General features: G+C 53.7%; 5 protein-coding genes across 5 annotated transcripts; 2 read left to right on the plus strand and 3 right to left on the minus strand.

The window, feature by feature from the left end:
• Nucleotides 1–1,189: 1,189 nt before the first annotated feature.
• AYL99_05867 (hypothetical protein) lies at nucleotides 1,190–1,722 on the plus strand (the record flags this gene model as incomplete). The annotated part of the gene is made up of 2 exons (XM_018837379.1): nucleotides 1,190–1,311; nucleotides 1,518–1,722. The coding sequence occupies 2 exons, from the start codon at nucleotides 1,190–1,192 to the stop codon at nucleotides 1,720–1,722; spliced, it is 327 nt and encodes a 108-aa protein (XP_018694232.1).
• A 985-nt stretch (nucleotides 1,723–2,707) lies between these two features.
• Nucleotides 2,708–4,167, minus strand: AYL99_05868 (hypothetical protein; the record flags this gene model as incomplete). Its single annotated transcript, XM_018837380.1, has 3 exons — nucleotides 2,708–2,962; nucleotides 3,074–3,951; nucleotides 4,017–4,167. The coding sequence occupies 3 exons, from the start codon at nucleotides 4,165–4,167 to the stop codon at nucleotides 2,708–2,710; spliced, it is 1,284 nt and encodes a 427-aa protein (XP_018694233.1).
• Nucleotides 4,168–4,824: 657 nt separating this feature from the next.
• Nucleotides 4,825–6,165, minus strand: AYL99_05869 (hypothetical protein; the record flags this gene model as incomplete). Its single annotated transcript, XM_018837381.1, has 5 exons — nucleotides 4,825–4,917; nucleotides 4,973–5,035; nucleotides 5,089–5,324; nucleotides 5,374–5,709; nucleotides 5,769–6,165. 5 exons carry the CDS (start codon nucleotides 6,163–6,165, stop codon nucleotides 4,825–4,827), a joined length of 1,125 nt encoding a protein of 374 aa, XP_018694234.1.
• A 2,413-nt stretch (nucleotides 6,166–8,578) lies between these two features.
• On the plus strand, nucleotides 8,579–9,297 carry AYL99_05870 (hypothetical protein; the record flags this gene model as incomplete). Its single annotated transcript, XM_018837382.1, has 3 exons — nucleotides 8,579–8,662; nucleotides 8,735–8,821; nucleotides 8,893–9,297. The coding sequence occupies 3 exons, from the start codon at nucleotides 8,579–8,581 to the stop codon at nucleotides 9,295–9,297; spliced, it is 576 nt and encodes a 191-aa protein (XP_018694235.1).
• Nucleotides 9,298–10,866: 1,569 nt separating this feature from the next.
• AYL99_05871 (hypothetical protein) lies at nucleotides 10,867–11,724 on the minus strand (the record flags this gene model as incomplete). The annotated part of the gene is made up of 3 exons (XM_018837383.1): nucleotides 10,867–11,026; nucleotides 11,082–11,490; nucleotides 11,550–11,724. The coding sequence occupies 3 exons, from the start codon at nucleotides 11,722–11,724 to the stop codon at nucleotides 10,867–10,869; spliced, it is 744 nt and encodes a 247-aa protein (XP_018694236.1).
• Nucleotides 11,725–13,715: the final 1,991 nt, after the last annotated feature.

Below are 13,715 nucleotides of genomic sequence, written 5' to 3' on the forward strand. Positions count from 1 at the left end.
TTCTCCATGTGTGGTATGGACTGGCCCCAGCGTGTTGTTGTTGGTGGTGGACGCAGTGTCAAGCGTTTGCTAAACCTTGTCACTTGGAACAAGACTTTCAGCCCATTCGACACGAGGACTTCTGTGCACGGACATAGGGCCTAGGCCCCAGAAAGGTTCAGGTAAGTCTCTTTGCATGGAGCTCGAAGAAGGGTGCAAGCCTGCAAGGGATTCTTCTGGCCAGTATGTGTTGTCACGGTCTGGTTGTCCGTCGTCATGGTCTGCGGAAATATCTTCCTGGTATGGAGCATCTTGCAGATGGCTTTCTCCTAAGCTCGGATTGAATGCCTTGAGCCCAATGATTGCAATTGGGAAAGCCTCATATTGAGAGCATCAGCAGGTCAAGATGCTCGTTCGCTGCTGGAGTTGCTCGTTGGGTCGTTGGTATGTGTCGAGACAGCAGTCCTTTCAGCGCCTGCAGATGCTCGGGTCTCTGTCTGTTGTCAATAAGACCTGCCAGGAAGTCGAATGCACTTGATTCCAGACTCTTTTTTTTGGTGTCTGTGACCAGTATCTACCGGAATCGTGCTCTGACAACGGAATTTCCTTTGTGGTGCTGAGCTGCCTCTTATTATATCTAGGGCTAGGGAAAGAGGCACGTCCCTATCTCCCCACCCGTTCCTCGCTTGATCTCCCGCTTTCGTCCTCGTGCGTGCTCATTGTACCCCAGACGCCCTGTCTCGAACGACTGCTCTGTACCGCTACGCACGCACGCCGTGTCCTCGGATATCCCTCCATCCCTTCCTCATCATGCACTACCCAAATACCCCCAGCGAGCGGGGTCCGCGGCCGACGGAGCTATGGGATATTCCGTTTTTGCATCTCACTTCTTGGAGTAACTGGGCCTTGTTCTCATTTTCTACCTAGGTAGTCGATACGGGTTCCTTCGTTCTCCCCGCATCGCTGGGCGACGGCCGGCAGTGCGATGTCTCGTTTCGTGCTCTGTCTGATGTTTTACCCCGCATAAACGCGCCGGGTTTATTAATATAATATTATCAGCGAGCCCGGGTCTGCGATTGAAGAGATCAAACAGCTATCGAAAGAGCTATCCGTCTCAGTGGGAAGAAAAGAGAACTCTCGATCCATTCTGAGCCTGCCCCCGTCGTCATCACTCAAGCCTAGAGAATCGTCTCCCGTACAGCGAGGAAAGATGATCTACGAACTCCGTATCTACACCACCATCCCGGGCCGGATGCCCAATCTGCTGGCTCGTTTTGAGAACCACACGCTCCGAATCTGGCAGAAGCACGGCATCAAGCAATTGGGTTTCTGGTACGTTTACGTCTGCATTGCACATCAGAGCCCATCACATCCCATCAGGAGAGAGAGAGAGAGAGTCAGAGTCTCTCTGGTGGTCCCAACCCCAGGAGGACGGGTGTCACTATACTGATTGAGCTACTGGTGTTGTTGTTTTTGTTTCACTACCCCCAGAACAAGCATTCGATCACATATATGTGCTCGTTCTGATGACGATGCAGGACGACGCTCGTCGGCCCTGACGCCAACGACCTGACGTACATGCTGGCGTGGGAGTCGCTGGCCGAGCGCGAGCAGAAGTGGAACGCCTTCTTCGCCGACCCGGAGTGGATCGAGGCGCGCGCCGCCAGCGAGCGCGACGGGCCCATCAACGCGAAGGTCGCGAGCAGCTTCCTCGTGCCGACCAAGTTCTCGGCCATCCAATGAACGAAGGAAGGTTGACCGTGAGTGAGACAGATGGAGGAGGATAGGAGGGAATCGGGATCGGAAGGAGATAGATAATAGCTAGCACGCCTCTGTTGCTGGTTATTCGATTCGCTTCTGCGCAAGGGGCTCATCTTCTTGGGTTTCGACACCCCATGTCCCATGTCCATGTCATAGTCCAATGCATGAATGACACTGCTCGATCTCCTCCGCCGCACCTAGTCATTCTGTCATATACTGTCTCCGCCGTAGCCTGAGTCCCCCGCTATCATTCAAAAGAAAGACCTATTGGATCCTGCTGGAAAAAAGCCAGGTATTAACCAAGGTCGAGGCAGTCTAACCCCGGGGGTGTACCGAGAGGCATACCACCGTAGTGTAGTAATTTAAGCGCCATGCAGTTGACGAGACACGGCTGAAGCTGAAGCTGAAGCTGAAGAAGAAGAAGACGACGAAGAAGAACAAGCAGGTGGCCAGCCGCGCTAGCCTGGGAAATCTCGACTCCATAGCTGTCGGGGTATCTATCTATCTATCTATCCATCTATCTATCTATCTATCCATCCATCCATCTATCCATCTATCCATCTATCCATCTATCCATCTATCTATCCATCTATCTATCTATCTATCTATCTATAGAGGAGAACAGAGTCATAGCTGGAGTCTGAGTCTCGTCGACAAGGCAGCATTCGGGCCTCAAAAACAGTCATTCTCCCCTGGCGCGACAGGATATCGACAATATATCAAACACAGTGAGTGACTTGATATTCGATTCAGAAAGACACTAGCACAGGTTTCTCAAGGCCCTGGAAAATGGTATCTCATCTCTCCATCTCTCGTTCTCATTTTTGCAGCGGTAGTATATTTCTCCTAAGGACGCCCCCTTTTTTCTCCCCGTGTGTCAAGCTCCCTCGCCCCTGTTTTCTCACTTCATTCAGCCTTGTCTTCACAACCAGGAACATACCTCCTGTGTCGTCGACGACAAGGGCCCTCACAACTCGTCATGCCGCACCGTCATCTTCTCCACCGCCTCCTTGACGTCTCGGGGCCAGTACGTCTGCACCCCGCCGCCGCCCCATTTCGTCGCCGGCAGGTCCTGGCGCTTCTCCCAGATGGCCGAGGACGGCAGCCGGTCTTTGAGCGTCTCGGCGACTTCGTCCACTTTGTCCATGATCCGCATCAGGTTGCCGCCCAGCACGCCTTTCATCTCCTCGGCCGTCCAGCCGCGCGAGAGGAGTTCTGCGACCTATTTTTTCCCCCGTCCCGTCCGTGTCAGCAGAGAAATAGAATTGAGCAGCAGCACAGCACAGCACAGCACTGCATTTGAGACGCGATGAGATGAGAGAACAAAACTTACGATGTTGGGGTACTTGCTCGCATCCTCCAGGCCGTCGACTGAGATGTACATGCCGTCAAAGTCGGAGGCGATGCCCACGCGGTTTCGCCCCACAATGCCGGCGATGTGCTCAATGTGGTCGGCGACGCGGGAGACGTTGGCGCCCGGGTTGGGCCCGATGAAGGGCGGGAAGAAGATGGACTGGATCACGCCGTCCTTCTGCCCGGGGCCGTCGCCGATCAGGCGCAGGATGTCGTCGGGCACGTTGCGCGGGTGGTCCCACAGCGCGCGGGCCCCCGCGTGCGTCCACACCACGGGGGCCTCGGACAGCGCGATCGCCTGCCGCATGGTCGCGTCCGACGTGTGCGACAGGTCGACCAGGATGCCGACGCGGTTGAGTTCCCGTACGAGCTCCTGCCCCAGTGGCGTCAGGGCGTTGCCCGCGTGCACAGGGTCGATGGGCGTCCCCGGCCCGGCCGACGACGCGAACGCGCTGTGGCATGTGTGCGTCAGGGTCACGTAGCGAACTCCTAGCTGGGCGAAGACGCGCAGGGCGCCAAGCGAATTGCCCAGCACGTGGGTGCCCTCCATGCCGATGAGCGAGGCGATCTTGCCGGCGTGGAACGCGCGCCACACGTCGGCCGACGACCGCGCGTACTGCAGGTGGTCCGGGTGGCGGGCGATCATGTTCTGGATGATGTCGAGCATCTCCAGCGCGTCGCGCAGGTGGTTGGTGGGCGTGTTGAAGTCCGAGCCCGGATCCTCGCCCGTCACGTCGTAGCAGGGCGCCCAGACCGTCCAGAACGCGCCGCCCAGCCGGCCCTGTCGCATCCGCGGGATGTCGACGTGGCCCGGGAACGAGCCGTTCAGCTGCGGGATGGCGTCGAGGGGTCGTCGGTCTACGTATGGGGGCAGTGAGCAGCAGTGTCCGCAAACAGATATCAATAGAAAGGTTTGTACTCACTCAGGCTTCGGATGATCTGCGGCAGATCAATGTGTGTGTCCAGCAGCGGAGTCTCTTCCATCAACTGGATAGCCTGGTCCAGGAAGCTGCCCGCGCTGCCCTGCACGAGGGAGCTCAAGAGCGGAATGGCGAACAGAGCCGCGAGGTGCATCTTGAGCGGGCTATATATGTATATATAACCAAGTGAGAGAAGGGGAAAGGAACGGGATGGGATGGGATGGGATGGGATGGCCACAGATCTAGACGTCAAGATCCCAAGATAATACGAAGAGGTCCTCTATCAACAACGGCTGCTTCGGCTGCAATGTATAATAGCCCCTTTTCCGGCTGGCCATATAACAGATATATCGGTCACATATCCGTCGCTTTCACTCGACGGCTTCCTTTCCTGTCTGAAATGTCGCTCGTTGAGTGGTGATCTGCGGCCGATCGCGGAGTAGGCCGTTGCTCGTTAGACACAAGATAGCCAATCGGTGCTTGACAACACGTCGATTGATATCAACGCCGGGTGGGTATCCTTGACCTGTGGACTTACCGTCTTTACCTAGGTTACTGGGACTTCCGCTTCCCGCTGAGTCACGAGCGGACGAAATTTTGAAGCGGGACGTGTCTGTTGAATTTATGTTACGTTTTCAGTGGATGTATCCTATGCATTCTCCTCCTAGCATCTATACATGCCAGGTCTGTCTGACAGCATGGTTCCTCTCGCGTCATGCAGCATGCTCTGGGGCTTGTCGAAGCGCTCTATCTCATTCGCGTCCGCTGGTGGTGACTACATCTCGACAACTAGACAAGTCAGCCTCCCCGCTCAGCTGTATCGAACCAGCAATGGCTCACCAAGAGTGTCATGAATGCCCTTCTCGTGCTGTTCTCTCTGTCGCTTCCGTCTCAGGGCCGTGTACTGTGGTCGGAAGAGTCAACGACGTGGCTTCATCATGCCATCGGGGGTCACGTACCTCGTGCAGATTTCGCGGCTCGTATTTGGCTGGGTTGGCTTCTGACGTACAAGCTGGCATGACCTTGGACATCATGTCAGTCTCACTCCTGTGGAGAAGCCACGTCCGCTCCCTACCGGCACTGCAGCGTCCATGTTGAAGCTGAAGAAGAATGGAATGGAGTAGCGTTCTACCCCCGAAGCGTTGCGAACACGGTGGACCGTCGAGACAAAGGTGTCGTTTGAGATTCTTTGCAGGAAGTCTCCCACGTTCACGACAAAGGTCCCCCGGATGGGTTTGGCGGGAACGTAGATCCCGTTCTTGTTGAGGATCTCGAGACCTCCGACCATGTCCTGGTTCAAGATGGTGAACGCTGTCGATTGTTAGTTGCCACAGTAGATGCACCGGAGAGGCTGTCATACTTTCGAAATCGCTGTGCGCACCTAGCCCGTCTAGGTCTGCCGAGCCGGGCGCTCGGGGCGGGTAGTACTGGAGAATAATCGAGACAAAAGGCGCCGTCACAAGAGAGTCGAAATAGTCTTCTTCGGCCCCCAGACCCAGGGCAAAGGTTCTCAGTAACGCACGGGCGAGTGTCAGGAGTGCAGCCTGGTATTGGAGCAGCGTGGTCTTGAATTCTGGGAAGTGTGCCGGCCACTGATTGTGAATTCCAATGCACTGTTCGCGTTGTTCCGGGGTCAGGGTTGGTGGTTGCGGGTCGTTTTCAGGCTCGTAACTGTAGAGAAATGACCCCTTCTTGACTGTTGAGATATCATCAATTCACTTGGTCCCAGTAGATTTCGAGTGAGCCTGGTCTCACCTGCATCGCCGTTCGGCGTTTTGGTGTAATGAATCTCATACCCCCGCAACGTCGGGGACTTGTACACGTCCTGCTCTTTCTTCACGGCGAGAGGCTGGGCATGGTATTTGCGAGAAAGCTCAAACATCTTGTCGATCAGTTCTTGCGATATTCCATGATTCTTGATGTACATGAAGCCCACGGTCTTGCACACATCGGCAATCTCCTTGGCAGCGAGCAGTCGTTCTTCGTACTTGTCGCTGAAGATGCCGCCGACATCGACGAGTGGGATCTCGTCAAATGTCTCGACGGCTTCTTCGCCGCGGAGGACCTTTCGCCGGTTGTTCATCGTCCCATCGCGGAAGAAGTATTCATACTCCGTCCCCACTTCAGCGCTTGTCGTCACGGTGGTAGACATTATGCTTCTGTTGCCCGGATGAGTAACGAATGCCTTCTCGTTGCTGAAAATTCTCTGCAATGCGAGGTGCCTACCACGTCTGGATTATAGACAGTTTTCAATATAAGAAACCATGATAGAGGATATATCCGATCTTCAAGAACGTGAGGACGGACTTTCGCGGCGTTGGAGACATGGCGGTCTCAAGACCAAAATGGTTAATAGAAAGCGACCCACCTGGTAAAGGGCGTCAAGGGTGCTCTGAGCACGAGATGCATGCTCGACTTGAACAAAATGACCAGAAATCCTTCATCTCATCGACCCAGAAACCAGACATGTCCAATAGCACCTTCACCGTCCGGGATACACTTGATTGGCAACTTGAGGCCAGCGGTCACGTCCGCGCAAAGATAACGAACCGTGCTGCAGAGGCTGATGACGGGTAGCTCCCTTATTGACCCAACAGAGTCTGCATTCATCCAGGTATCGCGATAGGAGCAGGATCTTTTGTCATGTGACTGCACAGTAGCATTGCTGAGACCAAGGTGGAATTTGTCGCAGGGATCAAAGGAATCCACTGCTGGTAGATGTTTCAAGGGCCAATACGCCGTGGAAGACGTCCTACAGATGGCCAAATGAAATTTCTTGAGTGCAAGCCCATTGTAGTCGTAGGATGTACAGCGGATGAACTACTCACGCCCTCCAACAGGTGCGCCCCAGCGACAGTCTCATTTGAGCCACCAGGAGCTACCAGTCTTGAGTGGCTGGCGGCACGGACTGCTGAGCCGTGAATGCCGCTGTCTAACCATACTTTCCCAGCCTGATACTTACCCGACGGAGCACTGGGCTCTCCGCTGAATGGCCAGCATGGCAAGGGTAGAGCGAGGGCTCGTCGTTGGATTTCGACTGTTCGATGACAGATGTGGATTGCATGTGCAGTTTTTTCCAGCTTCTGTATCACTGCCACTCCCCCCGGCTGAGAGGGTGCATCTTGTGCCAATAAGCGTTCCTGTCGATATGAGACTATATAGAAGGGGGTGCGAAAGGAGCAATTCGATTAAATGCTCCTGTTTCCCTCTCCCCGCTTGGGGCTAGTGGCTGCCATTTTTCCTGTTGGGTGGGTATGATAGGATCCGCTAGATGGCCTGGCTGGGGAGACCGAGTTGACTGTTTTGGCTGCGGGCCAGTCCCCTGCGCAATGGGGGGGGAGGGTGTTCGGTAGGTTGCGTAGACCGCCGCACAATGGGGGTTTTGATTCTCTGTCGCTGCTGAGATCGAGGAGGTTCCTGCAAATTGACAGCAAAGGTGTGTGTGTATGTGCCCGGGGGTGTCCCATGTGTGTGTGTGTCCACCTGTTGCCTCGTCAAATGCAATAATGACCTGCTTGACGTGTGTGGCTACGATCCGGCGGGCTTCGCTAACTTACGCAAGTTAGGGGAGGAAGCGAGCAATTCACTGATGGGTGATACCTGAAAAGGAAAAGAAACTGCGCCCCGTTAGCCTTGCGGCCGTGTGTGTCCTATCTCATAGCGAATCACCTGGTGGTGCAACCGTCGCAGGTTCAGGCTGGTGGACAGTCTTCCCCCGCCAGTCCCCCGACGGCATCACTCTGAAACACCAGGCCCGCATATGTACCCTGACATATCTGCATCACCCGTCGTCGAATTGACCTTTTCCCTTCGCAACTCTTGCATGCAGTGGCTGTGCAAACTGGATCTGTCGTCAGAGCCTCATTGACCACGCTTCCAACCGCACGGACTTCCCGACTTTGCGTTAGTTCGTTTCAGCTTCGTTGCCCTCGGTCCATTTGAGGAATGTGATCACAGTCGGCGGCGGGAATTTTGGTTTCTTCTGGGCGAGAAGGGTCTGGATGCAGCTTTACGCTCTACGCTCTACGCTCTACGCGGTAGCTTGTCGCCCACCACTGTTGGGCAGGCTTATGGATGTTCGGGGTATGACGATACAGGAACCTTGGTCTCCCTCAGCGATTGGGCGGTGCTTAGGTTTCTTCGGTGCCCTAGTACGGTTTTGGCCTCCTTCTGTGGGTTGTATTGTACGTGTACGTGTAGATTGATTGCTTCGGGAAAGAATAGCACCCCTCCCGCCATGGAGAACAGAGAAATCAGGCATCTCAAAAAATATCTCTTGAAGCTGCGACGCGCCCAAAGCCTGTGAGTTGGCGAGTGCAAGGAGATGATGGCTGGGTCTATAAGTATTTTGTCCGCATTTGCGGATTGCTATGGTCCAGCCTATTTGTTCTCTCATCTTCATGATCTTGGGTATTCCATTTAATAACCGACGGAATAAACACTGCTGCTGTTACCTGGACATGACGCCCTCTACATCCGATGGAACAACCACTGTTATTGAAACCCGACCACGACAAGCGGAATGACAGAGCCGTCGCAAACAGTCTCCACCCTGAACACTGCAAATGCTGCCACGTCTTCTACGTCAACCCCCCGGCGCCAGCGGAATTTGGAATACAGCCAAGAGGGAGGACGCCGTGGTGACCAAGGTAAGCATGCCAGTGGAGGTGGCGGCGCTGGAAGGCAAGACAGCCATCGGAACCAAGCTCACCTGGCTCTAGCACCTGACCAGAGCTCTGGACCCATCCGTCCTGGTCATGCCCGGCGAGGGGGCAAAAGTACCCTGGACAGATCGCGGTGCACACAGTGTATTGCATCCCGCAAGGGGTGTGACGGCGTGAAACCAATATGTGGGCGGTGTCTGAAACGCCCCCAACAGTGCATATGGCGTGATGATAATCTCTCAAGAAACGGGTTGCTCGACCTCTGGAGGTCCGAGAGAAGCGAAGAGAATCTGCCACAGAACTTGTCTAGTACGTCCGAAGACGAGCCGTCAGGAACCGGTATGGTCGAAGCTCAAACGGTGATTGATATTCGACAGATTGAAGGAAGATTTAACCAAACATTGGGGGCAGATGAGCAACAACCCGTCGCAAATGTGATATTGACACCGGGTCTTTCAGGTGATCAACCTCTTCCAGAAAGACTGCCACCGGGAATGCAGCGCCTCGAACAAGTCCGACAAAAGGTCCTCCAGAGCACGCGGGCGTATCTGGAAGCCGATTCCCGACTATGTGTGAATGCACAGGATCCACGAGGCGACGTCAATGAAACAGAGATGTAAATATCTCGGAAGCAAAGTGTGCTTGAAACTGAGAGGACTGGATCAAAAGGCAGGCGACGCGACGCTATTGTGGATGGGGATAATCGAGCCATGGGAGATCGAAGGGAACATCGGACCAGATCGACGTTAGAGTGTGCAACTCACATCAAGAACAGGTTGAATAGGGCAAGGGGGTTTCTCTATGAAGTTGCGTATCTGCCACTTCTTTTGACCTCGGGATTGAGTCAATTTCAAACCGTGTCTGTGCAGTCTTAGCCTGGATATGGCAACCAGTATCAACGCAGGGAGACACTGCCTAGCCGAGTCTGCCACGGCAAGGAGCGTAATATGAGTTAGAGAAGGTGTGATTGGAACGACGCATTCCGTAAGTGAGAAGGCAGACCTCTGACGTCCCAGAGCTGTTCCGCTGCTTCGATTCGTCTTCGCGAGCGCCTAGATGGCCTCAGCTTGACAGGGAAAATCAGAGGTACATAAGTCTCTGAAAAGAAGAAGATCAAGAATCATGTTGGGCATCGATGGGGTTGGTTGTGGTTTGGCAGGTTGAAAAGGGTCGTTCCATATGGGGCAATCCCTGTCGCTTGTACCCTTGACCTGTCGTGGAAAATTGTCCGCCCGGCACTGTGAGAGAACTCAAAGAGAATGCAGTTGGTGTTGCTGGGATGAAGTTCCATCTTTTCCATCAGGGCGAAGGAGAGTAGTAGGTCGCACTGATGAGACGGGATTTGATAAAGATGAGAGATGGTTGTACGTAGTCAGTGATAAGCTACATAGCGAAGTATGTGGCAAAGGCCTGCCAAGATTATACGATATCAGGCTGCACTAGACTGAATACGACGAACAGTTCAGCCTTGGGACGTCCGGTGGGTGCAAGGCTGATCAGCGGAAACGGCCGGAAGATCTGCTGATGATGACAGCACATCTTTTTCCTTTCATGGTTATACGTTGTAAAAACTACATTCAGACATACATCATGGACACGTGCACTCTCCGAGTGGGAGAAAACGCTCACTCTCTCGCGATATCATCAGCTGGGGTCATGATCACCAAACTCCGCCCGTGGTCCTCTTCCCAGACGATCCCCTCCCGTCCTTTATCCCCGCCCGAAATTTTCCTGTATGTATGTCCAAGAGGACGTCCTCCCTGCTGGATGAGGAATCCCACTGTGATCGCGTACGAAGACGCGTTCGCCGGCCAGTGTTTCGCCTCCACATAAACGCCACTCAGATGCTGCTAAATGCTTGACGTATGATGATGTGGACGCCACATAGAGATAAGAAAGTGGTACGTCATTTTTTCAAGTGTCGTAGGATATGGCCACAGTAAGCGTCGACAACTGCCTCAGTCGGCGGCGGTGGAAGTTCCGCCAACGAAGACTTGTTAAATGTTGTTCCTACTTCAGTTGTGAGAAGGAATGCGAGGCACATCTCCGACTCATGGTCATGTCTGGGGCTTTAAGGTAATTTTTCTTTCATTCCTTGACGGTACAGGGTGATGCTTTCAAGGCTTATACGGGCTTCAAGAGGGATTAGCGTCGTCATTACCTTCCCCTTGAGACGGATTTGCAAGTACTTACAGTGAGCGGAAGGCCATTTGCTCTCGAGAGCTCATGCCGGTTCGGGCTCGCTCATTGATCAAGATCGTCTTGTCGACCTCGTCCCGCATGCGAGCAGAGTGGGATTTGGGTCCGTAGGTGTCGAGATGCTGGTAGTAGAGCCACAAGAGGATACAGCTACCATCTGTTAGGGGTTTTCGCTTGCATACAGTCGGGTCTCTGATCAGCTCACCTAGCCACGGTTGCACACAAGCCCAACCACAAGAACACAGTCGCGGCAATTGCTCTCCCGTTGTGCCGGTAGATTAATGGCGGATTGATCCTCTCCTGAGCAATCTGTTCCGCATCCTGGCTGTCGGCCGAGATCCAGGACTTCCCGGTTGCCACGATAATGGTGAATGCCAATGCATCACCGATCGAGCACAACGTCACGAAAACGGCACTGAGTCTCCACGACCATCGAATGTTCTTGGGTTCAAAGCGCTCTGGGAAGAAAAGATCGAAGAAGAACGCAGCCCCAAAGACGGTGGCAACCGCCACACCACAAAAGATATTGTACGAAGCAATGCCGACGAAGTCGTCGTTGTGTACAGCTGCTGAGGAGTGTAGACTCTCAATCCTCGACTGTTGCTTTACATAGTCTGTTCCCCCAAGAGTCAGAAACGTCTTCAATCGCAGTGGGAAAAGTCGACATGTTTACCTGTCAAGGCAGCGGTGCCTATTGATTCGGATACTACCATGCAGATCATGGCAAGTTGATAGATCACAAACTTGGTCCGTCGCATGTGGTAGTCTTTATTCTTCCACATATAGTCGCTCCCAAACTTCTTCCAATGGATGTCTTTCAGGTCGAGTCCCCATATTACTGGCGCCATTGCTGCTCCGGCGACGACGTGCTGGACAAAGTGCTTAAGATATGGGTGTACCTGGAGTTGTTATCGATTATTCGCTTCGTGTTATACTTTGATGTTGCTTCTCGGTCTCGAAAGTGTGCCAAGGTAGATAAAGAGCCTATACTCTAGTGTAGAAATAAAAGAGTACAAGACTTCGAAGAGTTGGGAATCTGATAATAAGAAGCATAGGAGGGGTGGATCGGGCGGGTGGTTAAAAAGCGCCTCACGGCCGGTTACCAATCCACATAAGCAACAGTCATAGGAAGGAAGCCAACCCCTCCCCGTCCTTGCTCCGTCGAATCGTACGAAAATGACGGCAAACGCGCCATATTGTTTTATTACTCGCTGAGGTAAAGCAGCTCTCGTGCGTTCGGAACAGTCCTCAACGCCGAGAAGAGTGCTAGAGAAGGGTCCGGCTGATCCGTCTAGCTAGGACGACCAGCAGGGGGAATGGTGGGGAGGGGAGGAGGCGTCCCTCTAAACTCGCTCGCGAACAGGAATGAAGCATTTGGTTTAGGTCAGCCTGATGCTTGCCTGTCAGATGGTCGAGGTTGGTCCGTGGGTTGCGTTAGACGACGTGTATTTCCAATCGCCCGAGGACTTTTCTTCAGGCAAAGGGTCCAGCAGCCACTGAGGCCCGTAATGGGCTGGCGCGGGAGGGCGGTGGTGACGGCTGGTCCACACTTACGAGAGCTGAGGTGTTTTGGCACTGGCTTCATCCAACACCGAACCCTGGTCGAATGACGCACGAGGCATAAGGGGTGCGGATTGTTCGGCTTCGGTCGTGGGGCGGAACTAGGCACTAGGCGTCAAATGGCCTCATCTGGGTGTTGATCAAGTGCTTTTCCATTTCCATCTCCGTTTGTGCTGGCGACATGGTCCTCTCTATGTAAGGACGGAATAGCTTGTACTGTACATAACTACGGCGATAAGTAGCTTCCTTCGAGGGGTTCATGCAGCAAGAACCCTACCACCTTCTCCCTGTTAGAGAGCCTAGGAAGAACCCCGTACAGCACCTTCTCCGGGGATATCACCTAGCTGTACCTGGTACTTGTATGCACCAGAGATTTGACGTTCTGCAGCTTCGTAATCCATGCACTTGAAAGTCAAACATCTTCGACCACTGACAAGTTATGGAAGTATTCACCGTGGAACTGACGAAAAGGTAGTGAGCTGCTTGCTGCTCGGGCACGTCGGGCCACATTTGTGGAATATGATACCTGCCCTTTCCTTGAGGATGCGCTTTTTCACCCTCTCTCAGATGACCCTCACCCAACCCTCGTCGGTCACCGACCCATCAACATTCGTCTTGGCTTCTAGTGTTTGGACAGCTCGTGATGGTTCCCCGCTACGGGCTGCCGACCAGCTACCCCAAGGATGCTTGAACCCAATTATGTTTCAATGCCCTTCTGCTACTCGTTAAAGGCTTGCTTTCGCTCTTGAGGTAGTGGAAATGCGAATCTGTTAGTGGTCATGTTGGTGCATCGTGAGGGACTTTGTCGCGGAATAGGTGGCGAGGTGCTTGTAAGCCCATACAGACGGCCGTCCCAGCATTCCACACAGGCTGCTAGAACTCCCCAGACCAACCAGCAACATCGCCCTCAGAGGTCTAGAGTGAGCGGATGACCTGTTATGACGATTGCGTTTCAGATCGCCTTGCGTGCTTACCAAAGACTCGAGACACTCCTGGTGCTCCCTGCAATAAGGATGGCTCGGGCAGTTCCCTAAAACGCCCAGCCACCCACATCCGAGTGTACGGTGGTCTTTCCTTCCCGCCATGTCCAGAGCCAAAGTTCTCATGATGACCGTCTGATTTTACTCTGATAGGTTGACCGCTCGCGTTGCCGGCTTCTTGACTTGCAACCCATGCGTAGCACATACCTTCGTGCCTACAGTATGTACAAATATGTAGGTACTTCATAGCCCTCCGAATTTCTCCGCCTCTTGCCAACTGCACAATTTGTTGCGTGATC

Source organism: Fonsecaea erecta (assembly GCF_001651985.1).
Source record: "Fonsecaea erecta strain CBS 125763 chromosome Unknown Scaff4, whole genome shotgun sequence".
NCBI lineage: Eukaryota > Fungi > Ascomycota > Eurotiomycetes > Chaetothyriales > Herpotrichiellaceae > Fonsecaea > Fonsecaea erecta.